The following is a 27159-nucleotide window of genomic DNA, read 5'->3' on the forward strand; positions in this document are numbered from 1 at the left end:
CCGGACGGTTATAATATCTATTTTATAATGACATGGCGATATTAACAGTGATAATGACGACGGTTATGGGATATAGTCTCTTCTCTTGTGTAGTAGTGGAAATGAACCGAGATTACACAACACAACACGGTTTGATGACTTGGACCGAGGCTATGAATTTACAGTCGTGGGATGTAAGGGAAAAAAGAGAAGCTTTGGGTAAATCCAACGGACAGGAACTCTTCTACTGTTTTCTAACTTTTTGGTCCAATAACAGAATAATCATTATTAGTAATCATAGCAAATCAAATGAGAAGATTTAGTAGTAGTAAATATTTTGGGAAGAAATCATAATCTAGAGCTCTAGTCTTCTAGATACATGAAAATAAACTAATTTATCGGATCACTATTTTAAAAGTTATAAAGTATATACTTATTTTAGTTTTAGAAAAGAAGTAAGATAAATACTAGTATCATTAATTTCACTTTTTCAAAAATAATAAAACCATTAAATAATCTTAATTGATAAAACCACTAATAGAAAGTTGTGATAAATGATAAAATATACTATTAATTAAAAATATTAATGTTTGTATGTCATGTCATTTTCTAAGTTTAAATTGAATTTATGTGTATTTAGAACATAACATCTCTTAAATAATAATTATAATAAATTTGTAATAGATTTCACTGATCAGAAAAAGGTAAAACTAAATTTTGATAAAAACTTTTTTTTGTCAAGCAAATTTTGATTAAAACTAATTTCTCATTTCTTTGAAAAGAAAAAAGAAAATTCAAAAGATTAAGATTTTTATTGGGCTTTTGAAAAGAAGTTGAGCTTGAATATATTACTTTTACTTTATTGATAATCTAACGACGGTCAGAAACGATGAGGCCCATTTATGAAGGATCTCATAACCTACTAGGAATAGTGGAGGTTCTTCTTTTGGATCACAAATAAATATGAGATGGTCTAATGTGCTTTTCAAATCCAGTTGGAATTTCTAATCTTGTTTTACCATAAAAAGAAAACTCTTAAACTATCTTATTGTTCATGTATCATTAGATAAATCGACCTCTAATGATTGTATTTAGGTACTGTTGGGGAAAGTTGAATTTGGGGAAAAGGTATACAGAGCACTAATGAGCACCACTTTCAAACCATACACATATCCTTTTGGAATCTTTCTTTTTTGAATATTTCAACTAGACGATACTGATTAACTTGGACTCCAACTAAGTAGCTGATGAATTCATGTAGCTGTTCTACAATGCAAGCTAAATTATTGTATTAAAAAACAATGTTTGATAGCTGGGCCTGGATGTGTTCCTTTATACATTACAAATCAAATAGTAAAACCCCTTAACATTCAACCACGAGCTTACTGAAGTACTGATTTGATTACCTTTTCATTCGCCAGCTCGGTCAACTAACTAGTTGAAGCTAGAAATATTAAAATGGGGTTGAAGCCTGCGGACTATACGAGCCTAGTATAAAAGTGTTGACTCGTGGCTCGTTTACATGATAATAAAACGGGCCACGATCAACAATTTTAGAGGATAATTAAGTATAAATCTGTACAATTACACATGTATCTTGGGAGTATCTATTTACATTTCGTGATCATAGGAAGTAGAAATAATCAGTTATATCCCGTGTATATCGCAATATCTTTAACTTCTCATATCATTTACTCGTTCCAACTTCCAATTCATGCAGTGAAGCACTAGATTCTCTACAGCAACATACAGTAAGACTGAAATATTTTAGTTTGATTATTTGCTAATCCATTATTCCAAATATGTTAAATTAAAAAATGGAGGAATAATGGAATATATATAGTGGGGAAAAGAGTGAAATGGACACGAGAGGTTGGAAAAGAAAGGCTTCTCTTCTCCGTAACCCATAAAGATTCGGCTTTCACCATAACTGGCATAGATTCTCCACTCTCTATCCATCTATAAATTACATAGCAACCAAAGCTCTATAATCACAAAGCAAAACAACAAAACACACACAAGAAAAGAACTCAAAAACCTTTCAAGCCTTTTTCAAGATCAAAATCATGTCTTCGTGCGGAAACTGCGACTGTTCTGACAAGACCCAGTGCGTGTAAGTTTTCTCTCTTTCTTCACGTCTCGAAAGTAGAAAACTCTCAATATTTTTTTTAATATTTTGTGTTATCTTATTATGGTCTAGAACTCTAGATAAATGATTGACATATGTTTTCTATTTCTTTGAACTTCAGTAAGAAGGGAACCAGCTACACCTTGGACATCGTCGAGACTCAGGAGAGGTAATTGTAGATGAAAGTTAAGGTTATGGACTTTTGGTGATGGTTATGTTGATGATGATTTTAATTTTGTGTTGCAGCTACAAGGAAGCTATGATCATGGACGTTACTGGTGCAGAAGAGAACGGGTGCCAATGCAAGTGTGGCTCTAGCTGCAGCTGCGTCAACTGCACTTGCTGCCCCAATTAATAAAGCGCCTAAATACACATTTTAAAAGGGGCCATTTCTCTTTTCTTTTCCTCCTAAATGTAATATGAATAAAAGTTGATGTGAGTTCATCTATGGAGCTCATATCTCTTATTACTCTCTATAGCATGGTGTGTGATGTAATGGTTTTATGGTCCCTTATCCTCTAATACATCATATTATCTACATATTAGTTTCAGTTGTCTTGCCTCAATCCCAAATAATCTTTTCATTTTAAAGGTTTGGTGACTTGATTATCAGTTCATTACTAAAAAGCTCCATAAATATTTAAGAGTAGAGATGTATGGCATGGCATCTTGCTCATTTATGAACAAAAATTGAGGTTGGCTCGTCTATGAGCTATTACAACTTCTCTAGTCTCTATGATGTCATGTAATGGTTTTAGCCTTTAGCCTTTATCCTCTTATACATCACATTGATCTATTAGTAGCCGTATCTTTCCCTTCTTCACAAAAATATTTACATGACAAGGCACAAACACAAAATCATCAAACTGAGTTATGGACCATGTTCTTTGTCTAAATGGGTCAGGCCCATTATATAACTTTCAAGAGCGATCACAGCGACGAAAAGGTCATCCCATTAATGGCGGGGATGCGGCGGCTAAGGTGGTGGTGAGTCTGGTGACACCATCTCGTATGAGAATCGGTGTGATGTTTTCTTCCCTTGTTCCTCTGCAACTTCCATCTCGGATGCAAACTCATCTCTGGTACATATTACCAAATGAAGTGAAGAGTGAATCTCTTCTAATACACGGAAAGCCTGAAGTAGATTGGGAGGTTGATACTACTACTAATTATCCTAAACTGAAGTTCAACATCTCACACACGGATTCATTGATAGCCTGTGGAGTAACAGTAAACGTTCCGGTTGGTATTGACGTTGAAGACAAGACAAGGAAGCTGAGACACAATGTGATATCACTTGCAAAGAGGTTTTACTCGTCTCAAGAAGTCAAGTTTCTGTCAAGTATAGCAGACATGGAAGCTGAGAGTAAGGAGTTTATAAAGCTATGGACTCTCAAAGAAGCTTATGTGAAAGCATTAGGGAAAGGCTTCTCTGCTTCACCTTTTAATACTTTCTCAATCATCCGGTCTGAGGCTGCAAACTACAGCCTTTGCGGGCAGGCAGAGGGATGGAAGTTTAGGCTTCTGGAGTTAGCTGCTTCGTCTCATTAAACTGAAAGAAGATGATGAAGAAGAAGCTATGAATGTGATTGTCCATAGAACCCTCCCACTCGTTGAAGATGAACTTATATCTGACTGGAAACTGCTTTAGCTTGTAAAAGGCATTGTTTCACAACAAATTATTTACAAAGACGAATACAGAATCCAACTTTTCACACTTTGATCTTCTGAAAAAAAAAAACTATGAAACCAACAATGGTTTTGATCTAAAAGATTTCACTAACCACTTTGTATCAAAGCCCACAAAAGAAAAAAACATCAATCAATCATACTTCTCTCTCCAAGTATAAACAAGAAAGAAAACCCAAGAGACAGCCAAGGCAATATCACCAAGAGCTTGCTTGGGACACTCAAAGGCGAGATCTTCAATCTTCCACTCAAACATAACTCTCCATAACGCCATAAGCACATAGAGAATCACAGACCCTCCGGCGAAGAAGCTATGAAAGTCTCTGTCTTTGACAAAGGACACCATGAAAAGCACCAAACCGATCGCAAAGAGAAGCAAACCGGAGAAGGACTGAGAGATCTGGATGAGGAGCTCGTCGTGAGGCGTTGAGCCTTTGAGCTTGTTGGCTATGTCGCTGCCGTGGCCAAAGATGGAGGCTTTCTCTGTGTAGAACATCATCAAGGTTCCGCTCGTGAGCGCGATTACGGAGTGGAGGATGCAGATTACGCGGAAGAGATGTGAATTCATCGGAGTTTTTTGAGCCTGTGGAGATTAGTCAAACGAAATAATAAGACAAAAAAAAATTGAATCTTTTTTTTTTTAAGATAGGGAAGAGCAGAAAGGAACACGCTTCACTTGCATATAAAGGGTTTAAGCTTTGTCGGAAAATCAGTAGAGGAGAGATACGGGTCTTGTAAGAGAGAGGGAGATTTGTCTGAATCAGAGATATTAGGTTCTTCAACAGTAAGGGAGCTTCTGGGGGGTTGTGTTTACGATAAACCCTAATTTTGTGATGATGCAAAAAGAAGATGATTGACTTTGGATCTTCTTTTTGGCAGCTTCTTTTCTGTTCAACAGAGAAATTCAAACCCGCCGTTTAAAGATTGCTTTCCGGTTTTAAATGGGAGATTATTATTTTAATTTAATTCCTTTTCAAGAATTGCCAGCGATACAACAAAACTAGATAGACAATATAATTAATCAAATCTCTTGATCAGATAATTAATTTATATTTTTTTTTATAAATGTGGGATTTGATTTCAGAGGGTATGGATTCTGGAAATTAATAGATCAAATTTATAAAAAAAAATAGACATATTGAAAATACTTTGTTTGTTAGAATATGATACAGATAAATCATAGTAGCTATTATGAATCTTATGAAATATAGAAAGATATATGTTGAAGATTTATCATTATAATTATTTTTTAAAAGAAACAATATAATCAAATACTTTGTCAATAATTTCACTCGTAACTTTATGAGAAACGTTATCCATGACTCTTTCTGGTTAAACTTGAACAATCTAGAATCAACATCCTTGAACAAACAATAAAATATCATTTACGAGAAGAAACAAGGAACTTATGTGATTTAAATCATAATCAAGGATAGTGACTTCTTAACATTCAAGAAACTATGGATATTTTTTTCTTTCAACATTACAACATTGTTCTCTTTTTTTTGGTATTAATGTCAAGAGCATTGTTCTACTTAGCTTACGGTTTGTATTTTAACGTCACTGACGATCCCTGAAGGAATGCTATCAGCAAGAGACCCAAGTTCGGATAAATAGAATATTCACCTCTGCTAAGCTCTGCAGTTTTTTAATTCAGATTCCATTTTCTTTTCATCTACACAGTAACAAGTAGACCCTTTTCTCATGGGACTAATAGTAAGTTAACATCATTCCTTAAAAAGGTAGCAAAATCGTAGAGAAGACAAACCTTTCTATAGCATTGTATGCACAACATGAAAAGGGACTGCAGCAAAAAGGTCAGCTCATAAGGGTATCATCCACATGGGTTGACACCTCGAACAAACTTCCAGAACCACAGGTTTGGTTGAGCTCCCCTTCATCATAGAATCGAAAAGGAGAAGGAACACTAGTGTCTTCGTTGTTCGAGCTCCTCTTCCTAATTGTTAAAAAATTTCTTCAGTTAAAATTTGACTTTGGACATTAAAACTTCCACCGCCGTCTGTGGGGATCGAACCCACGGCCACGGGATTAAAAGTCACGCGCTCTACCACTGAGCTAAGACGGCATCAGACGATTAGTGTTTCTTGTTAAACTTTGATAACACCTACATGACTCATGTATCCACGTACTGGAAAAAGACACAGCAAACATCAATCAAACAGGCGAAGAGTAATGATCAAGATGTCAATATCTCAGGTTTATACATGAGTCATGAATTCACACAATGTTTCGTATTGAAAGGCGACAAGAAACTACGTAATAGAATCAATCAATTATTACTAAAAAAACAATTACTACAATTAGCAAAATGATAAGGATGGTTCATTGATTGAAAGGCATCTTAGTAGTAGGTCCAATATCACTGCTAGGCCCTAGTGGCGGCTTCTGTAACGCACCAACACGTCCACTTGGCTTAATTTATTTGACCATTTTCGAACATTTCTTTCTCCAAGTTTGAATAATCAAACTCGATGGCTTACGTAAACTCTTATATAAACACATTACCACCCTGAGATCTTTCATCATCATCAATCAATCTTCTCACACTTCAGTCACATACAAAAAAACACACAATGCAGATTCACAAACTCTGTTTCCTTGCTCTGTTCTTAGCTCAAGCAGCCTTTGCCGTCAAGTTCAACTTCAAAACCTTTAATGGAGACAACTTGTTCTTCCTCGGAGACGCAGAGCTTGGTCCTTCCTCCGACGGTTTAGACCGATCCGGAGCCTGGTCCATGACCCGTGACGAAACCCCATTCTCTCACGGTCAAGGTCTCTACATCAACCCCATCCCATTCAAACCATCCAACGATTCAGCTCCTTACTCATTCCAGACCTCTTTCACTTTCTCCATCACTCCCCGCACCAAGCCAAACTCCGGCCAAGGCCTCGCCTTCATCGTCGTCCCCACCGTCGACAACTCCGGCGCTTCCGGCGGCGGGTTCCTCGGAATCCTCAACAAAACCAACAACGGTAAACCGGAGAACAACCTCTTTGCCGTTGAGTTCGACACTTTCCAGAACAAGGAGTTCCAAGACATAAGTGGTAACCACGTCGGGCTCAACATCAACTCCATGACTTCGAACGTAGCGGAGAAAGCTGGTTACTGGGTTCAGACAAGAGTCGGGAAGAGGAAGGTTTGGTCGTTCAAAGATGTGAACCTGAGCAGTGGAGAGAGGTTCACGGCTTGGATTGAGTTTAGAAACAAAGACAATAGGATTACTATCACGCTCGCGCCTGAGAACGTGAAGAAGCCTAAGAGACCTTTGATACAAGGTCCGAGAGAGCTCAATGATGTTATTCTACAAAACAGTTACGTCGGTTTTGCTGGTTCCATGGGACGTGCCGCTGAGCGTCACGATATCTGGAGCTGGTCTTTTGAAAATGCCGCCAAGGACAACTAAACCGGTTTGGTTAAGTCCGGCTTGCTTTGTTTATGCTCGTTCGAGTGAATAATTAAAGTTTAAAACTTTAAACAAATAAAAAAGCCAGATATGTGGCTTACTTTGTATTGTATTTTCAAATTTTCATGTTCTTTTGTATTCTGAGATTGACAATAAAATAAACTTTTTTTTTAAAACTAATTTGTGTATAACTTGATATTGCTTGAAGCCTATATATATAGTACCGGTTCTAGGGAGTGGCAAACATGGCATATGCCATGCGTTCATCTTAAAATTATCTAAATTTAATGATAAGAACGGTCCATATTTATTTTTGTTTTTTCACAACAAGAATCTATATTATTATACTTAACTAATTATAATACATATAATCTATATAGGACGGCTTAAAAACTATATTGGACCTTTAGACAATTTATGTTATATGATATAACATAAATTGTCTAAAGGTCCAATATAGTTTTTAAGCCGTCCTATATATCACCCTCAAAGTTCTTTAACACAGCGTTTTTAGGGATGAATTGTATTTGTATACCTTTTTGCTAAATGGTAAATATCATTAAGAAGATAATGAAGATCCGGTTACAAGTTAATGAAATTAAGAGCTGCTTTTCAGCCAATCAGATTTAAGGGGTTGCAAAAAGTTTTAAAAAAACCCAAAGAACCTACAAAATTAACATCATGCAACCCAGACAATGGTTTACGTGAAGTTAATACAACGTTACAGCACAAAGACAACATTTTGGGTTCCCATACCAAAGCGCTTCTTGTTCATCTGTAACAAAACAGAGAACAAGAGAATAACCTGAAGGCGAGATTGATCGAGCCTAACCGAAGTGGCTCCTACCAGACATCGACGGAAGCGTCTGGCTCACGCCCCGGAGCTCCGCAGGAGGAGGACGTCAACAAAGCAAGCCCAAGCTAACGCAGAAGTTCGCTAGAATGTAAACCTGCTTGCTACACCGCTGAAGATGAAGAACGCGGTCGAGCGCAGTCGGTCGTTATGATCTCATTCTGCTGCGCGACACAGAAGATGCAGCGAAGACAGCAAGGTTACAAAACAGCAATCTACTGGGAGCTTTGGAATGGGAGATGAAGCACAGAAGGAGCATGGAACTCCTTGAAATAGGTGACCTGAAGGCGAAGGAAAGCATAGCCCTATCCGCAAGAGACGTCGACGTCGAGGGTAGTCCTCAAGACCCTTTTGAAGACGATGAGAGCGGGGAAGAGGAGACAACCCTTCGCTGAGGAACACCATGGAAGCCGCCTTTTGAGCTAAGGAACAGAGGTCCTCGGTGGTGCGCCTCACAACCACCCTACACTCAGAGAGAGGAGGAGCTCTACGCAAACCCTAGAAACTAACCGCTAGAATAGATCGACTGGGGCGAGACGGCGGAGCAGAGGCGTGGACGGTCGCGACACGTCGAAGCTTCTGGCGGATCTCGGATCTCGGATCTGACCCAGATCCGAGCGCAATCGGCGTCTAACAGTAGATCCAGGGCCCCCAAGGCCATCACAGACCTGTCTTGCCTCGCTGATGGTCCGGAGAAAGCAAAGACCCTTTGATTTCAGTTAAATCCGGCGAAGAAGATTTCATCGGACTTAGACACATCAAGCAAGGAGGAGAGACAAGGAGAAGATAGCAGAGGGCGAAGGCGATGAAATGAAAACCGGTAGACAGAGGAGGGAGACCGACGGCGAGAGGTGCCGTCGGCCGCCTAAACGGGCAGATAAAGCGGCGGTAACCTAAAGTTTACGGTGGGAGAAAGGAGAGACTAAAGAGAGGGTTTCACTTTTCTCTCCTCTCTCTTGATGGCTAGTCAAATTGAGCTTGACACGTTTTTGTATTTGTATACCATGTATGCTTGAAGCCATATATTTGAAATAAAATATAAATAAACGTCTAAATATATAATATGCTTTTCCGCGCAGAGACTACAAACTTGGAATGTCTTAGGGTTATATAGGAGATATGAATTTTAAAAAATGTTCAACTAAAAAATGGGACAATAAATTGATAACGAGATCAGTTATATTACTCCAATTCAATTATTGAGGAACTACGAATAAAATAAACCACGTCCCCTGAAACACAGTAGGTCCATTTCTTAGCAAGCCCTGGAGCCAGTGCCGTACGAAGAGTTTTAGGGGCCTAAGACAAGCTTTAAAAATAAATTTATATACAATTATAAAGAAAATAATTTTCTAATTCGATATATCACTTTCGCCAAATACATAAGTTTAACACTTACAAAAATAAGTTTATTACGTAAATATGCTATATTATGTCCTATAAGAAAAAAATATATGGATTCAGAAATTGAATTATTCGAGTCTCGTGGAAAGTTTTTTTAGAAATAAGTTTAATCAACTAGACTAGAAATTATTTTAAATTTTGGGGCCTTAAAAAACATAATATTATTCGGGGACCTAAGACGAATGTCTTTTTCAATACACCGTAGACACGTCTCTGCCTGGAGCTAGTAACTGGCGCCTGTAAACTGGCAATTCGTTTTCTTTTTGTTCTTTGACAATTCGAGTTCGATGTCTTGCTCTTGCACAATGCAAATTTACAAGACCCTGTTTCATTACTCTGTTTTGAAGTTATGTTCCTCTTTCAGACCATACCACTCATTAAATTCAACGTCATGACCCTCGATAACTCGAACCTCTTTACAAAACCAACAGCTAAACCGGTTCGGACGGTGTTATTGTTTAAGAAAGAAAGTGATAAACCGAGGCATTTATTTATTGTCTTTTTTTTTAGGTCTCATAGCTATTTATTGTCTTTGGAGAGATTCATTGCTCTTGAAATGTGTTTGTGTCAAAAAAAAAAATTAATAAGAAATGTTTCTTTATTCCAGAGCAAAAGTTTGAAGATTTGACCCCCAATGTTTGCCTATATTTTATACATTCCCCCTCAAGTAAATGTTCTCCTTTTTTTTCTGTTATGGTGATTTGTAAGGCCGTAGAGCAACCACGTTGCTTGCGTGCAAAGAGAGGATTATCAAAATCGAAAGAAAACCTGAACTAAGAGAGAGATATCCCCATTAATAAATTAAACAACGACTCGTCGACAGTGAATCGTTTCTTTCAGCAGTCGTTTTTTTGTTTGTTTTTACACTAAAAGGCCGAGACTTTATTATGAGGCTGAGAGAGTGTATAGTGTGTGGCTGCTTCTGCTTTTTCCAAGTTAAAAACAGGAGGAAGAAATAAAAACTGTGTTCTGTATTTTGTATGTGTGGTTCTGTTTCAATCTCGAAAAGATCATTTCTGGTTGGTTGGCCTCTCTCAGGTCCTTCTTATCTTCTCCCTCTCACTTTAGCTTTGCGGTACAGAAGCTTCCTTCCTTTTTTTGGCTCTTTTTTTTTCTCATATATGATCAAAGTTTGCATTTTTATTTGGGCATTTATATCTTTTGGATGGTTTCCTCAAATGGGTTGAATGTTCTTCCTTTTCTAGCCTAAGGGTTTCCTTTTGTGTGGTTGGGATCACTCCAAAGGGGCTTTTTTACATTCTGAGTGTCTTAAGTTCTTAAAGCAATGAGCTGCTGAATCCGACATGGTTCCAGTTAGAGCTGAGAATCCAGAGAACTCATTGCCTACTTATTGGTGGTTTCTAGTTAGTAGCCTTTTGCGGATGATCGATGGAAGGCTCTTCAAACTCCAACTCTAGAGGGTTCTTCAACACCTCTGGCGTTTCAGACAGGAACACTGAGAGAGTCACTGCTCGCTCGAAGCCTTCTTTATCTCATGTTGATGAGTATGTCAGAAGCGTGTTTGGTAGCAGCACACGCAAATCCTTCGAAGAAGATTCTTTAGGGACTGGTGACCCTTTTGTTAGATCCTTGGAATGGGGTGATGTCAGCTTGAGACAGTGGCTGGACAAGCCTGAACGGTGCGTAGACGTTTTCGAGTGCTTGCACGTTTTCAGACAGATCGTGGAGATTGTGAATGTGGCTCACTCTCAAGGCATTGTTGTTCATAACGTTAGACCGTCTTGCTTCGTCATGTCTTCGTTTAACCATGTTTCATTCATTGAGTCCGCTTCTTGCTCTGACTCGGGGTCTGCTGATTCCTTGGAGGACGATCCAGTTAGCCATAAGAAAAGAGAGGACGCTGGATCCTATAACAAGATCTTGGAGAGACAAGTAGAGAAGCTAGAGGAAGAGAAGAAGCAGCCGTTTCCGATGAAACATGTGTTAGCAATGGAGACAAGTTGGTACACAAGCCCTGAAGAGGAGTTTGGTTCTCCGAGTACTTGTGCTTCTGATGTCTACCGTCTTGGTGTTCTTCTTTTCGAGGTTTGTGATGAATAAATTTGACATTTTTTTGTTTGTTTTTTCTTGTAATTAGATGAAAGTTAGTCCCTTTGCAGCTGTTCTGTCCTGTGCCTTCAAGAGAAGAGAAGTCAAGAACTATGTCTAGTTTAAGACATCGTGTGCTTCCGCCTCAGATATTGCTCAAATGTCCTAAAGAAGCTTCTTTCTGCTTGTGGCTACTGCATCCAGAGCCAAGCTGTCGACCATCAATGAGGTTTGTTTTAAGCATTGTTCATCTTTTACTTAATGGAACTAAACGAGAAGTTTGTCTTTAATGGTGCAGTGACTTGCTGCAAAGCGAGTTTATGACCGAACCAAGAGATAATCTGGAAGAACGTGAAGCAGCAATAGAGCTTAGGGACAAAATCGAGGAACAAGAGTCGTTACTCGAGTTCTTGTTGATGATTCAACAGAGAAAGCAGGAGTCTGCTTATAGATTGAGGGATACAGTTTCACTTCTTTCTTCAGACATAGAGCAAGTTGCGAAGAGACAGTTAGTTTTGAAGCAAAAGGGAAGCTCATTCTCTGATCTCAGCTTCCCTGAAGAGCCTTCAACATTATTGGCTTCAAGAAAACGGTTTAGACAAGTGATTCCCCCAGAGGAAACCAATGATGAGGAGAGCCTGTTTCTTGAAAGCTCCAGGTTGATGAGAAACTTCAAGATGCTAGAAACCGTCTACTTTCTAACAAGGCGCAGGCAACTGAAAGCTTCTGCTGCTTTGGGGAAGTCGTTAACTAGACATTCACCGTTAAGCAGTGAAAACGGAAGAGGTTCGGAGAAAAGCTCAGTAAGCAACTCTGCAGCACCCAAAGATCTTTCCCAAAATGATTCAAGACAAGGAGGGTGGATAGACCCTTTCCTTGAGGGTTTGTGCAAATACTTATCATTCAGTAAGCTCAGAGTGAAAGCAGATTTGAAGCAAGGAGACTTGTTGAACTCTTCTAACCTTGTTTGCTCCCTTGCGTTTGACCGTGATGGAGAGTTTTTCGCCACTGCTGGTGTCAACAAGAAGATCAAGATCTTCGAGTGTGACTCAATTGTTAACAATAACCGGGACATTCACTATCCGGTTGTGGAGTTGGCTAGCCGGTCAAAGCTGAGCAGTGCGTGTTGGAACAGTTACATAAAGAGTCAGATTGCATCAAGTAACTTTGAAGGCGTGGTTCAGGTTAGTCTTTAGATTCTGCTTATTGTTGTTATAAGAACTTCAAGATTTATATACATTTGTGGTTGTTTTAGATATGGGATGTTTCAAGAAGCCAGTTGGTTACAGAGATGAAGGAGCACAAGAAGAGAGTGTGGTCCATCGATATTTCATCAGCAGACCCGACTTTGCTAGCTAGTGGAAGCGATGATGGAACCGTTAAGCTATGGAGTATCAATCAGGCAATTCTAATTTGAAATGTCGGCTATTGAAAACTGCTCCAAATTTGCAGACATGTTAAGCCTCAGGATGTATGATTTTAAGAGTTTTTTTTTGGTTTTGTAAAACGTTTTTTCAGGGAGCTAGCATTGGAACCATCAAGACAAAGGCTAATGTATGTTGTGTCCAGTTTCCATCAGACTCTGGCCGGTCTTTAGCATTCGGCTCTGCAGATCACAAAGTGTATTACTATGATCTTAGGAATCCCAAGATTCCTCTGAGCACAATGATTGGGCATAGCAAGACAGTGAGTTATGTCAAGTTTGTGGATTCGTCTACTCTTGTGTCTTCTTCTACTGATAACACGCTGAAGCTTTGGGACTTATCCATGTCTGCCTCTGGTGTTAACGAAACGCCTCTTCATTCATTTGCTGGACACACTAATCTAAAGGTAACATCTGCTTTGTATACTCTCTTTTAAGTATTCCAGTTTCTGAGAACACATGGTATGTTTGTTGCAGAACTTTGTTGGCTTATCGGTCTCTGATGGGTATATAGCTACAGGCTCAGAGACTAACGAGGTAAATGTTTGATCTTTTGACAGGCATTGTCACTTTAAACTTGATTGTCTGAGATGCTTTCTTCTTTGTTGTGGTTACACTACAGGTTTTCGTGTACCACAAGGCATTCCCAATGCCGGTTATGTCGTACATGTTCAGCAACACTGACTCTACGTCTGGTCTAGAAGTTGATGATGCCTCACAGTTCATATCTTCCATCTGCTGGCGAGGACAGTCGTCTACCTTAGTCGCTGCTAACTCCAATGGCAACATCAAGATTCTGGAAATGGTGGCATGAAGGTAGTTTCTTCTTGGCAAGAGATCTGTTTTGTTCGGAGTGCTATAGGATAAAACAATTGTTACCAAAAAAGAATAGGATTGTGTATAGAAAAGGGAGGATACAAATATTGAATCTTTGTATTTGTATACTATGTTTATACATTGTTTTTTGAAAGAATAACTATGTTTATACATTGAAACATCTCAATAGGAAAAAAGAGATTATAATTTTTATTTAGTTTGTGAAATGGCTTCAAACAAGGAAAAAAACTAATCTCCAATATGAGACTAGTAAGTGTCGTGGTATACAAGGCATCTAACTCAATCAAAACAATGTCTAAATAGTGTCTCTCTAAGCCCTATATGTATATATATTATATATGGTAAGAAACAGTCTCACTCTCCCTCCCTGGATTCGATTCCTCAATCTATTTACACTGATTAACTCCTGTTTTAGCCTCGTTGACTAACCTGTCCACTAGTCCCTGAAGCCTCTGAGCTCCAGCACCAGGCTTAATGTTAGCCACATCACCAACCTGAGAGCACTTTGGTTTCCCACCGCACCACCCACCAGGAGTAAAACCATCATCACCATTTCTCCTATTAAGCAGCTCCTTATCGATCATATCGAGCACTTGGTCGTCTCTTTTGAACTTCCTAGCGAACGCAGCACCGCTGGATATCATCTGCGACGTGTCGTTGAGGGACAACACGTGAGGGTGCTGCTGCGGCGGAGTGTCCCATGAGATGTAGTGTAGGTCATGGTTGAGCGGGGTTTTTGAGAACTCGGGGACGTTGCAGATCACAGTCTGGAAGTAACCTTCTGGCGATGAGACGAAGTTGGTGTAGTACATTAGGAGAGTTCGTGGTAAGTTGTCCCATCCCCATATGCAGTACTCTACAAAGGGACGTGACAGAGCCATCCAAGCAGATCCTGTGACAACAAGAAGAGTTAAGAATCTACAGCAGCAATGGAGCTTCAAAGAGGACTGACTAACCAGTGAATAGTTTAAACGCAGTTGGCAAACTTCGACGAGGTGTGACCCAGTATATATCTGATTTGTTCAACATGTATAGTCCAGGATCAATCATTACTGGCATTGCTCTCTTCTCCCTTCACAAGGAAAAAAAACAAATCAGAACACAAAGAGAAAAGTTCAAAGAAGGTTAAAAAAAAAAAACTTACTCTTTCCAACCAAGATCACTTGTGTGTTCGATAAAGTTTAGGTTCCGGTCAAGAGTCGAAAACGTGTGAAGCAGATCTTTAAATACAGAGAAAAGCGTCAGTAAGTTAATCAAACACAAGATATAAGACCAAAGCTTGTTTTGTTAATTACCATCTTGTGTAACCAGGGGATAGTCTGACGCACTGAGATTAATAAACCAATCCCAGGTAGCGCTTCTCTTAAGTAAAACAGCACAAGCGTGAAGTGTATTAGCCACCATCGTCGGTCCTCTATACGTGACAAGATTAGCCTTTGTTATCATATAGACATTCCCGGTTTTAGCATACATAGGATCCTTATTAATCCGAGAAGCCAGCTGTAATCTCTCATCCACGGGAGACTCGAGATCCAAGTGAACAACGTACTGGTTTCTCGGATGGTACACTGCTCTAAGCGTCCTCCAGAGCTTCTCCACGTCTCCTTTGGACCCGGAGACGAGGTACGCGAAACGAGGGAGCTTGTCTTCGTGAGGAGGAAGGGTTTGTTGCTTAGCGACTTTGGACTCGGCGAAGTCGAGCTTGGTGGTTTGGTTTCTGGAGAGAGGGGAAGGGATGATGGAGAAAATGCCGTTGATTTTGCGGAGGGAGGAGACGAGGCCCATGTTGAAAGAGGTTGCGAGGAGGAAAACGCAGACGAGAGATGTGATGACGAGAGGGAATACCCATCTCTTCTCCACGTTTACTACATACCCCATTGCTGTGAAGCAGTGATCATGAGACGAGAAAACAAACAAAGCCTTTCTGGAAGAAAACCGTCAAGTGTATGTATATTTGATTCACAGCTCTTCTTGAATCTTTTAGGATAAGCAAACAATCTCGAGTTCAGGCTCTCGATCAGACACCTATCAGACAGAGACAGTGAGAAACCTTAGTAGGAGTTTTGAGAGCCACAAGAAGATTACTAAAACACGCACATTTAAGTTGCCAGATTCTCACGCAACATCAAAGCTTGAAAATTACGAAACATAGTAGATAATTCAATTAAGACAACAACGCTCTCTTCTCCATAAAAAACATCTTCGGACCAGGATTCATCATCAACCAATCAATCAATAGGACATCTCAGCAGCTAGATTAACCTCATACTATTAAGCAACTTTAAGCAGCTCTTAAAACCTCTCAAAAGGGACATTACCGATTACAAAAAAAGGAATATTTTAAAAAACCCTTGTCGTAGATTATCCCTAGGATCAAGTTTTTATTATCGATCAAATATAAAAACGATTGTCACAAACCACCGACACCATCAGAATCTCGAAGCTGCGATTTAGATCTACCGCACTGGAGAACATACTAATCTTATCCCACCAATAACAAGAAACAAATCTAGAGATTTAGAAAAAGAGATCGAGAAACGAAAGCTTGAAAGACGATAGAGATTAATGAGATGAAGAAACCTGGTTCGTTGCGTAGATGCAAAGGAAAGTTTTTTTTGTATGCGCTTTCTTGATGCTATACTTTGTGCTCAAGAACACGGGGAACACTCCTGTGTGTCTGAGAGTAGTAAAGTTATATAGAAGAGATGAAGAAGAGAGACAGTGAGATCTCAATAAACAAAATAGAAAATTCAAACTTCACGATTTTTCTAACCTGGAAATTCGATGAGCGTGTGTGATACTCCCAATTCGTTGAAATTTTCTATTTTTATATATTGAAACAAAGAAATTTTTTATTCATTCAGCACTTTACTTCTGTCTCTCTGTTCCTTTATTACAGGAATCTACACGATTTTTGGTTTTAAATTTTTTGATTAATTTAAAACGCAGAAGACAAAGAAAAACTCTTTAATTATTCTCTGCAGTTTACACTAAGACCGTACAAGTAAGCTAATCAGAGGCCGACACGTAACCAGACCCGCCAGCCAATGGATGAATCAGATAGTATCTGTGGATGTGAGTGTAGAGGATTAGGACTCTTTCCCTTTTTATGACAAAACATATATTTATTGCGTAGCCAGTGTAACAGACACGTATGGTAATGTGAATGTGATAGCAACTCTCGCTTTCTTTATTTACTTGAGTGTGAATTTTTGTTTTAATAAAGAGAACGGGCCAAGCCCAACGGCCGAAGCCCAAATACAAAAACTCACAATACTAACGGGCTAACAAAACTAACCAAAAGCTAACCCAATAAGCTAAAACGGCCCAAAGCACAAACCCTCGAACTCAGCACCGACAAGCTTGGATACGCGTGCGTAGAGGAAGCTGAAGCGAGACACGTGTGGAAATCCTGACCGTCAGTGTGTATCTACTATCTAGTAACGAATTAATTAGATATTTACATATTTAACGCAATTATTTTCACTTGGTCTGATAAAGTTTTTTTGCCTTAGAAGTGGATTTTTTCATTAAATATTTACCAATGTAAGACAATTTAAATAAATTAGTGTAATTTAAAAAGAAATAATTGTAAACACAAGAATAGTTATTTTTTTAAGTAGGGACCAGAGCAAGAGTCTCCAGAAGTTTTTGCTTTCACATGTGAATGTAGCTGAGTAATTTTTATTTTTGGCATTAGAATGCGACTTTCTACAATAAAAAATTAATGTATGTTTGTTGCGCCGATTACGTGGTAACAAGTAACGCGCTTAACTAAGATCGACAGGCACGTGGAGTAGTCACGAGATCATCGTTAAGTCGCAATGGGCTTCTAGTAACTTAGAATCTATTATACATCTCAATGTGGACTAAAGCCCATCTGTTCAAATCAATCGAGCCTTTATTTTCAATCCATATTTTACGGGGGTTTCTTTTTGTAAACCTGACGGGACATTTTTTAACACTAGCAAGGGGATTGATCGGAAGGAATTGTAGCTTTATATTTTTGTTTTAGAAATAAAACTGTAGATTTTTTTTGAAGTGGATGTAGATAATTTTGCTATAGAATATTATCCGTAGGTTTAAAAAGATTCAATGACTTACATATAAATTTTCAAAAGCAACTAAAAATAAATAAAAAAGAAAAAAAAATCTGTAGCTTTAAAAAATCTTTACAAAGCATAATTGACAAAATTTTGGAATGTAGAAATAGTTTAGGATGTAGAGAGATCTTACAGCATTTGCCAATCAACCCCTAACACATTATAATCTATGATTCTATTATATATAATGATCAATTACCTATAACCAGTGATAGACTCGGCATTAAAATTTACCAGAGTCAAAATATATTATATAAATGCAAAAAGTAGATCTAAAAGCTGTTGGAGGAATTGAACCCGAGTTTTGTGGGTTTAGTGGTTCAGTTACACACCAATTTTGTTGTTGATAACTAATGAACAAAGCTTACAAATCAAATTTATATAAATTTACTGTTGTCAACCGACCCCACATTCTTTCGAAAGGTTTGCCCATCCCTGCAACATATGCTATATCGATGAAATCACTACACGGACAAGGATTCCACGATGAAGTTTTCTCCATGACAGATCGACGGACGGTTATTCATTTACGACATCTTCGATGGACAGGTTCTCTCCGCAGCAGCAGACGACCACAACGAACAGCTATGCATACAGTACTCTGAAACTTTCGATAAGCTTTGATTCCTATACATGGGTGTAGAAGCCTTTAAACAGATGTTTCTACTGTATAGAGAGGTTGAGATTTTAAATTAAATCCAAAGTCTTTAAAATCAAATAATTATCAATCAAACCTTAGAATTTCTAAAGACTTTAAAGCATTCCTAAAAATTCTCAAAGCCACAATAACTGGATTTACTCTTCACATAAATTGTTACGTAAAAGGTGTGACGTAAAAGTTTTTTAAAAACAACAATTATGGTTTTAGGCCATGTTAGAAATTGCGCTAGGCGCGAGTCGGACGGCGACGTCGGACCTAGCGAGTTTTCAAAAAAGCAGTAATTAATCGGAGTGTAATTTTTAATAATTAATATTTATATATATATATTAGTTCATAAATTTATAACATAAAGCTTATATATTATAAATTTATAACATAGAACTTATACTCCAAAATATATTGAAATTTCTTCTAATCCACATCGAGTTCAAAAAAACAAATGCTAATTTCTATACACGGGATACGCCAAAAAGATATTGTCTTGCTCTTAAGAATATACAAAAAGTTAGTTATAATCTTCAAAGATCAAGTTATTACGGTGTAATAGAAAGATGTGTTAGAATATCTTGTACGTTACACCTGCAAAGAAAAATAAAACAATGTCAGCTTGACTTTGAAAGCAAAAACAAACAAAGACAAAAACATAACTTGAGAAAAAAACATCACGTTCCTCACATTAAGCTCGAGTCGTGACGAAACAAGAACCCAAAAACTAATTGAAATCAAGTAAAAATAAAGGAACATAGAAAGAAATCAAGTGAAAAGAGATATCCAATACTTGATTTGGTCTTAGATTTAAACACTCGATTTTCTTAGCTCGTGATATTAGGGTTTCTTCGACAAATAAAATCTCAAACTCAACTCAGTATTTAAAGAAAGATCAGAGAACTGATAAATGGCCTTATTTCGTATCCTTCGCTCAATGAGAACATGGGTCAGATTCTATAGGATCAAACCCAATTATACAGAAATAGAAAAAAATAAGTATTTGGGTTTGTGTTGTTATTATACAGAAAATGAATATATGGCCCAATTAGACCTACTCGGATCAAACAATTACACGGCGATTTTCGTATTACGCGGTCAACACACGAGAATAAATCGTTGACCGTCTAGACCAGTCGAATTGGGTGTTTTCTCTACGGCAAAGCGAGTACTCGGCCGAGTAATCGACAACTCAAATGCGAACATGGTAGGTGTTTTCTAAAGTCCCATTCAGTTTTTAATGACTAAAGTTTGTAAAAAAAAAAAATTGTAAAGTCCAAGGCATCACAGTTGCAAACAATCGGATCCTGAATAGTTTGAGTTGGTTCATCCGCTAGAAATTATTTTTTAGTAGTAAATAAAAGCACGTGTTTAATCTTAAATATTGATAAAAATGAAATCTATAATATATATTATGAATCGCTTAGTTTCCGGAAAGTGCATATTTTTTCGTTTATGGCTCCAAAAAGATTTTGATCCCTTTCAGTTTGTGGCTCCGAAAAGATGGTTGTGTTGTTTTTGTTGGTTTATGTATTTCCGATCAAATTATTATATAATCTAATAAATGAAATCTAAAATAGATATTATGAATCGGTTAGATTCCGGAAAGTGCGTGTTTTCTTCGTTTATGGCTCCAAAAATATTTTGATCCGTGTCAGTTTGTGGCTCCGGACAGACGGTTGTGTTGTTTTTGTTGGCTTAAGTACTTCCAATCAATTTATTATATAATCTAATAAATGAAATCTAAAATAGATATTGTGAATCGATTACTTTCCGGAAAGTGCGTATTTTTTTGTTTATGGCTCCAAAAAGATTTCGATCTTTTTCAGTTTGTGGCTCCGGAAAGATGGTTGTGTTTTTTTGTTGCCTTATGTATTTTTCATCAAGTTATTATATAATCTAACAAATGAAATCTAAAATAGATATTATGAATCAATTACTTTCCAGAAAGTGCGTGGTTTTTGTTTATGGCTCCAAAATTTGTTTGATCCCTTTCAGTTTGTGGCTCCGGAAAGATGGTTGTGTTTTTTTTTGTTGGCTTATGTATTTTCCATCAAGTTATTATATAATCTAATAAATGAAATCTAAAATAGATATTATGAATCGGTTAGTTTCCGAAAAGTGCGTGTTTTTTTCGTTTATGGCTCCAAAAATATTTTGATCCCTGTCAGTTTGCGGCTCCGGAAAGACGGTTGTGTTGTTTTTGTTGGCTTATGTATTTCCAATCAATTTATTATATAATGTAATAAATGAAATCTAAAATATATATTATGAATCTGTTAGTTTCCGGAAAGTGCGTGTTTTTTTCGTTTATGTCTTCAAAAATATTTTGATCCCTGTCAGTTTGTGGCTCCGGAAAGACGGTTGTGTTTTTTTTGTTGGCTTATCTATTTCTGATCAAGTTATTATATAATATAATAAATGAAATCTAAAATAGATATTATGAATCGATTAGTTTCCGGAAAGTGAGTGTTTTTTGTTTATGGCTCCAAAAAGATTTTGATCCCTCTCAGTTTGTGGCTCCGAAAAGATGGTTGTGTTGTTTTTGTTGGCTTATGTATTTTCGATCAAGTTATTATATAATCTAATAAATGAAATCTAAAATAGATATTATGAATCGGCTAGTTTCCGAAAAGTGTGTGTTTTTTCGTGTATGGCTCCAATTTGTTTTTGATCCGTGTCAGTTTGTGGCTACGGAAAGACGGTTGTGTTGTTTTTGTTGGCTTATGTATTTCCGATCAAGTCATTATATAATCTAATAAATGAAATCTAAAATAGATATTATGAATCGGTTAGTTTCCGGAAAGTGCATGCTTTTTTCGTTTATGGCTCCAAAATGATTTTGATCCCTATCAGTTTGTGGCTCCGGAAAGACGGTTGTGTTGTTTTTGTTGGCTTATGTATTTCCCGTCAAGTTATTATATAATCTAATAAATGAAATCTAAAATAGATATTACGAATCGGTTACTTTCCGGAAAATGCATGTTTTTTTGTTTATGGCTCCAAAAAGATTTCAATCCCTGTCAGTTTGTGGCTCCGGAAAGACGGTTGAATTGTTTTTGTTGGCTTATGTATTTCCGATCAAGTTGGCTTATTGTTCGTGGTTTGTTATCAATTTATTCTTTTGAACAAAAAAAATCTAAACTATAGTAGAATAATTTGTTTATACGTTAAATACATAAAAATTGGTATATTTATACTTTCTAAAAAATGATATATTTATAGAAATATTTATAGTTTTTTTACTTTATATACATGATATGAATGAAAACATTTCATTGTTTCTTTTTGATGTTATCTCATATTGATTTAAAACATATGATACTATTTATAAAAAAGAAAAAAAATTATTTTGGAATTCTAACTACCTAATGTTTTCTAAAATTCATATGCAAAATTTAAATAACTAAAATAAATAAATAATTATCAAATAAATTATAAATAATTAGTAAAAAAATTTATAGTTACAGATAGTTCACAAGTAGAGAGTAATAAGACAGGAGTAAGTAATTTGCAAGTACATCATTTTTAGCAAGTATTTGAAATTGTAAATCCCGATTTATATTACTCGAATAAGCGAAACCAATTACCAAATATATCAAAAATGGCAATTACTTGGCTTGTCTCAATCCCTATTTGTTTCCATGCAAAATTGATGGAGGATGTTTGTTTTGTTGGAATGAAGATGAAAAAACTATGTGTGAGATAGGATCCGCGAATTTCTCCAAATGAAAAGATGACGCAGCTCAGAGAGACACTTATATACAAATGTCTACAGTTGTTGTCGTTTGTATCAGCTTGTTAAAAAGCGAATTCAAAGTACATGGACGTGAAAACGCGCAGTTATAAGGCAATTGTGTTGACTCGTCCTTGTTCGTCTTATTAGATGAGCATAAGATTAATATATAGAGATATCTTATTCTAAACATGAATTCTTTTTTTTAAATGATATATTTAAAATTTATGATTATTCATCTTTAGTTAAAAAATTGTGATTATTGGAGAATTTTAATGGGTTATAATACTAGTCCGACATGTTTCGTTTTATAGCGTTACTTAACTTCTTTACGTAACGTATGTATAATTGTCCACTAAAAAAAGATTGTAACCGATGAGTAAAGACCACATAATTAAAGGCTTAAAACTCCTTTTGTTTCGTCCTTAATCCAAATACTATTAAATACTGTAATTAATATAGCAAATGGGATTTTGTCTTTGCCTATGCATCCCATCAATAGAATAAGGACCACGAGATTGATTTATCAACATTACTTACAATTTCAATATGAATTTTTGAATTCAAGTATAAGCATTGAAAACATTACTGGTTTTGGTATGCCTATTCAACTATAAGCATTGAAAACATTACTGGTTTTGGTATGCCTATTCAACTATAAGCATTGAAAACATTACTGGTTTTGGTATGCGATAAGGCAAGCAACCCTCCTCATACTGACCGGTTAATGTTCTTTACTTGAATGGATTTTAGGAGACGTGAATAAATCCAATCACGTTAATGTAGTGAGTCAGAAAACATTGAATATAAGACCATCCTATATATGTCAAGCAAAGAAAGTTGACTTTTTATTAATATAAAACAATTTCCTTTGGTTTCACACATTATTAGTGTAAAGATTTTATTTATGCTTTTATAAAAGGTGTCCTGTTATATTTTGTAGCCATGCTTTGTTAGTATTTAGATTTATAATCCATAAGTTATTAGTGTAGGTAAATTATTTTCTAAATAAAATAAATACTGCTCCGTAAAGAATGTTATCTGAGATTTTCACACATATTGAAAAATTATTTAAAAGGACAGTGTTACTCTTTATTTATGCACTATATATGTTTCTCTAATTAACTAAAAAATAGAAAAGTAAAAGGTAAAAAATGTTATTAAAATTTTGTATTTAAAATATAGCAGGACACCTTTTATAAAAACAGAAATAAAATCTTCAATTTAATAATGTGTGAAACAGAAGGAACAAATTTTATATTAATATAAAAATCAACTTTCTTTCTTTTTTCTTGCCAAATTCTCATTGCATACATGCAATATAAAGGGACCTGAAAAGAATTAATGCCATATAAACTAGTCAATAGTCAACTTATATAATAAAAGTTGACTTCGACTATCCAAAATCCTAACCACTATTGGGATAGATTCTTCTCTCTCTCTCTCTCTTTTCTTCTTGTCATTAACATTACTAAACTGCCGGTCGAGAACAAATCAATTTAGTAAATTAATAATAGTGATAATAAGTAGCCGTGTTTTATTCAAGAACTTTGTTTTTTTTTTGTCATCATAACATTGTTAATCATAAAAAAATTAGAAAAGAAATATGAAAAGGTCTAAAAACATTAAACGTTTGACAAAATTGGTTTAAAATAAAAAATAAATAAAAAAAGAAAGAATATAAATATAAGAGAATCTATCGACATTTCCTTATTAAAATGAGATTAATAGGATGAACAAGAAAATCTTTATTTAAAAAAAAAGTATTAAGATAGAGTTTTGAAAGAAATAGCGAAAAAAAGAGATATCTGTCTGATCTTCTTCTCTCTCCATTGACGACAGACAAAAGAAACAGAAGGAGGGTTGTCTCTTCTCTCCCTAAAAACCCGATCTTTTTTTCCTCTTCAGCCCAAAACCCTGAGATTTTCTCGAGAATCTGTTTTACACTAGTTTCATTTTCTAAGGTAAATCCCCAAAACCTTTTCCGTTAAAGTGTAAAAGGTTGAATTTTTCTTTAAAATAGTCTTAAATATTTTTCCTCAATTCTACGTTTAAAAAAAAAATATCCGAGCTCAATAATAATTTTGTCGAAATCTGATTTAAAGGATATATATCTTTGTTGTTGATTGGTGATTCACATCCTTTTTGTTCTTTATCAGATTCTCGCATGTTCTTAAATCTTCTTTATTTGCTGACCGTGTATTCAATTTATCTGACATATACTTCTTGAACAGTTTTTGTCTTGACATGAGTTTACGTTTAATTGACAATGTCACCACTTCTTCTTCTTCTTATAGTGATGTTCCTCTCTTCTTTTCTTTAAGGAACAAAAACAAATGGGTGCTCAAATTATATACTGTGATGGCTTCGAGGTGGTTCCTCCTCCGCCGGAGATGAACGACCTTATATTCTTCGGAAGCGACCAATCCGGCGGCGGCGGCTCAAACTGCGGTGAATCGACTGTAACCACCGAAGAAGACGCTACTGTTTTCTCCGGCGATAGTTCACCGGGATGGCGTGAAACCAAGCTTTTCTCCTTCTACTTCGTTAAGCAGCCTGCTTACGATGATCACGACGTCAAATCCAAGATCGATGCAGCTGATTTCGAGATTTATCACTGGAATAAACGGAGGATTGATATCTACAGTGCTCAGAAGTCACAAAGGGTAAAAAAGCCTTTTTTGTTTTATGTGATGATTACTGTTTCCAAAGTTTTTATTTTTTATTTTGGGTTTGTTGTTGTTGGTTGGTTAGGCTGAGTTGTTGTCTTTGTATGCTCTAATGGAGAGTTTGGTTGCTAAATCGCACGGACGTAAAGTGGTTTTGGAAGATAAGAAGGTGGAGTTTGATTCTCTGCAGGAACGTCTACGGTGCTCTAGCAGTGATGAACTTGACCATCTTGTAACGCAAACTTTTTTTTTTTTTTCTAAACCCATTTCTTGTATAGTGAAGGGTTAAAGTGGCTGATTGTTTAATTTGGAGGATGCAGATCTACACAGAAGATTGGATGCTTCAAGGGACCGAGAAGCCTGGTGGGATGGCTCTAAGTGATGACTCTCTTGCGCAGAAAGAAGCTTCGGTACACAGTCTCAAGGTAGGCTCTACTGAAGCTAATGAACTTTAAGGGCTTTTACTATATATATTGTAATGATGTGTGGTTTCTTTTTTGTTTGCATGGAACATTCAGTTAATGGCTGTGGAAATGAATGAAGTAAAGAAGGAGCTTGAAGCTATTGCATGGAACATTCAGCAGTTGAGTGACAAAATAGGACAGACTCAGAACAAGGTCATGGTTCTGGAAGCAGAAATGTCATACATACTTGAGCAGAGAGACAAATCATATGAAAGGATTAAGATGCTGAGGATAGAGCGAGACAAAGGGGTAAAAGTTATTTTGTCTCTATGTTAGTTTTGCTTATCGATCTCAAAGATCTAATAGCATTTTGGTTTTGCTGTTTGTTAGAACGCTGCGTTTTACCACAGCATTGCTGTTATGAAGAGAGCCAAAGAACTGGCTGCTTCTGGAAACGTTAGAGACCTTGAAGTGTACTCTAGCTCTGAGGTTTGTTTGTTCTCGTCCCGTCTAATTGCAGGATTGATTGAGATTCGAAAGAATCTAATCCTGAGCCTATCTTTTTAATAGGTTGATAGGTTCATGGGTCGTTGGAACAATGACAAGGCTTATAGAGAGGACTACGTGAAGAGAATCTCGCATTCACTCTGTGAAAGACAGCTGAGCCGAGATGGGAGGATTAGAGATACTGAAGGTGAAGCTCAAGCTGTTTGGGAGAAGCTGGTTAAGACAAGAAAGGAAGGTATGGCGGTTCACAAGACCAACAGAGAAGATTCCAGCTCAAACTCGTCTCAAGATGGGAATGTAATCACTGAAAAGCAAAAGAAAGAAGTGAGGAAGAAGGCGATGGAGTTCAACAGGTCAAGTGCTGAGGAGAGTGATGTTATAGACTTGGAGTTCCCGGTGTATGAGAATCCGAAAAAAGAAGGAGAGGTTGATGAAGAAACATTGAAGGAGAAGAAAAGAGAAGAGCAGCTAGAGAAAGCTCAGTTAGCTATGGAAAGGAAGAGGAAGCTACAAGAGAAAGCTACTGCTAAAGCTGCTATAAGAGCTCAAAAGGAAGCCGAAAAGAAACTCAAGGCAAGTTACTTACTAATGCTCTTTGTGTCATTATCACTTTCTTATTCATTGGTGTGTTTCTAAATTATTTATTTTGTTTTTAAGGAGTGTGAGAAGAAGGCGAAGAAGAAAGCTGCATCAAACTCTTCTCTTATCAAATCACAAGAAGCAATCAATGAGCTTGAAAAGGTGAGTACTATAGCAGTCTCGGGGAAAGAGAAACAGAGATCAGTGTTTCCAAAGAGGAGTTTCAGGTACAAACACCGTGCAAGAGGAACCGAAGCTCTTCCTAAAGCTATCCTAAACCGTAGAAAGGCTCAGAGGTATTGGGTTTGGGGACTCTCCTCTGCTGCACTTGCTCTAGTGCTCTTCCTTGTGTTTTTACTATTACGGTGAAAATGAGGAAGGAAAGAGACGGTAAAAAAAAAAGGTTTTTTGACTTTACCTAATTGGAGAAAGAGAGGTATAGTCAGTGAAGGAGAAGCTGATTCAGGACTTCCAAATTTATCTTATAGTTCTTTGGAGTTCTTCATAACCTTAGATGGTAGTTAAATATGTTTCTGTTTGTTTAGAGAGCTGTCTGAAAAAAATAAAAAAAAAATCATAATTTTCAGTAGGAGCTTGTGAGAGTCCATGGAGACCTCCAGCTGTCTTTTAAATGAATGGTTGTGGACTGAATCCATTTTGGAGTCTCGCTATTACATCCCGGATAAACAGTAAACAATCTCAGCAAAACTCAATTTAACATCTGTCAG

General features: G+C 36.8%; 6 protein-coding genes, 1 non-coding gene and 1 pseudogene across 9 annotated transcripts; 5 read left to right on the forward strand and 3 right to left on the reverse strand.

The window, feature by feature from the left end:
• Positions 1–1835: 1835 nt before the first annotated feature.
• LOC106406652 (metallothionein-like protein 3) lies at positions 1836–2658 on the forward strand. Its single transcript, XM_013847349.2, has 3 exons — positions 1836–2092; positions 2229–2276; positions 2354–2658. The coding sequence occupies exons 1-3, from the start codon at positions 2046–2048 to the stop codon at positions 2460–2462; spliced, it is 204 nt and encodes a 67-aa protein (XP_013702803.2). The 5' UTR covers positions 1836–2045; the 3' UTR covers positions 2463–2658.
• Positions 2659–2677: 19 nt separating this feature from the next.
• Positions 2678–4069, forward strand: LOC106406650 (annotated as a pseudogene).
• BNAA05G24220D lies at positions 3740–4814 on the reverse strand. Of its 2 annotated transcripts, none has more exons than XM_013847347.3 (2): positions 4473–4814; positions 3740–4379 (listed from the first exon to the last, which is right to left on the reverse strand). In XM_013847347.3, exons 1-2 carry the CDS (start codon positions 4476–4478, stop codon positions 3930–3932), a joined length of 456 nt encoding a protein of 151 aa, XP_013702801.2. In that variant the 5' UTR covers positions 4479–4814; the 3' UTR covers positions 3740–3929. The 2 variants fall into 2 exon arrangements, with proteins under 2 accessions (XP_013702801.2, XP_013702802.2); XM_013847348.3 differs by having other exon boundaries at positions 4477–4802.
• A 996-nt stretch (positions 4815–5810) lies between these two features.
• TRNAK-UUU lies at positions 5811–5882 on the reverse strand. Its single transcript has one exon. It is a non-coding gene; the product is annotated as a tRNA-Lys (tRNA).
• Positions 5883–6272: 390 nt separating this feature from the next.
• Positions 6273–7401, forward strand: LOC106402547 (lectin-like protein At3g16530). Its single transcript, XM_013843314.3, has one exon. The coding sequence runs from the start codon at positions 6391–6393 to the stop codon at positions 7219–7221; it is 831 nt and encodes a 276-aa protein (XP_013698768.2). The 5' UTR covers positions 6273–6390; the 3' UTR covers positions 7222–7401.
• A 2986-nt stretch (positions 7402–10387) lies between these two features.
• On the forward strand, positions 10388–13983 carry LOC106405808 (protein SPA1-RELATED 3). Of its 2 annotated transcripts, XM_013846356.3 has the most exons (7): positions 10394–11524; positions 11599–11756; positions 11826–12711; positions 12783–12929; positions 13046–13357; positions 13428–13487; positions 13573–13983. In XM_013846356.3, exons 1-7 carry the CDS (start codon positions 10868–10870, stop codon positions 13762–13764), a joined length of 2412 nt encoding a protein of 803 aa, XP_013701810.2. In that variant the 5' UTR covers positions 10394–10867; the 3' UTR covers positions 13765–13983. The 2 variants fall into 2 exon arrangements, with proteins under 2 accessions (XP_022575406.2, XP_013701810.2); XM_022719685.2 differs by lacking the exons at positions 13428–13487; positions 13573–13983 and having other exon boundaries at positions 10388–11524; positions 12783–12947; positions 13046–13285.
• Positions 13958–16740, reverse strand: LOC106405809 (beta-glucuronosyltransferase GlcAT14A). Its single transcript, XM_013846357.3, has 6 exons — positions 16561–16740; positions 16368–16464; positions 15083–15812; positions 14932–15007; positions 14744–14859; positions 13958–14679 (listed from the first exon to the last, which is right to left on the reverse strand). The coding sequence occupies exons 3-6, from the start codon at positions 15663–15665 to the stop codon at positions 14174–14176; spliced, it is 1281 nt and encodes a 426-aa protein (XP_013701811.2). The 5' UTR covers positions 15666–15812; positions 16368–16464; positions 16561–16740; the 3' UTR covers positions 13958–14173.
• Positions 16741–23964: 7224 nt separating this feature from the next.
• Positions 23965–27086, forward strand: LOC106402594 (proton pump-interactor 2-like). The gene is made up of 8 exons (XM_013843361.3): positions 23965–24236; positions 24597–24938; positions 25027–25173; positions 25262–25366; positions 25460–25654; positions 25736–25834; positions 25916–26425; positions 26510–27086. Exons 2-8 carry the CDS (start codon positions 24609–24611, stop codon positions 26798–26800), a joined length of 1677 nt encoding a protein of 558 aa, XP_013698815.2. The 5' UTR covers positions 23965–24236; positions 24597–24608; the 3' UTR covers positions 26801–27086.
• The last annotated feature ends 73 nt before the right edge of the window (positions 27087–27159 follow it).

This window comes from Brassica napus, chromosome A5, assembly GCF_020379485.1.
Source record: "Brassica napus cultivar Da-Ae chromosome A5, Da-Ae, whole genome shotgun sequence".
Taxonomy (NCBI): Eukaryota; Viridiplantae; Streptophyta; class Magnoliopsida; order Brassicales; family Brassicaceae; genus Brassica; species Brassica napus.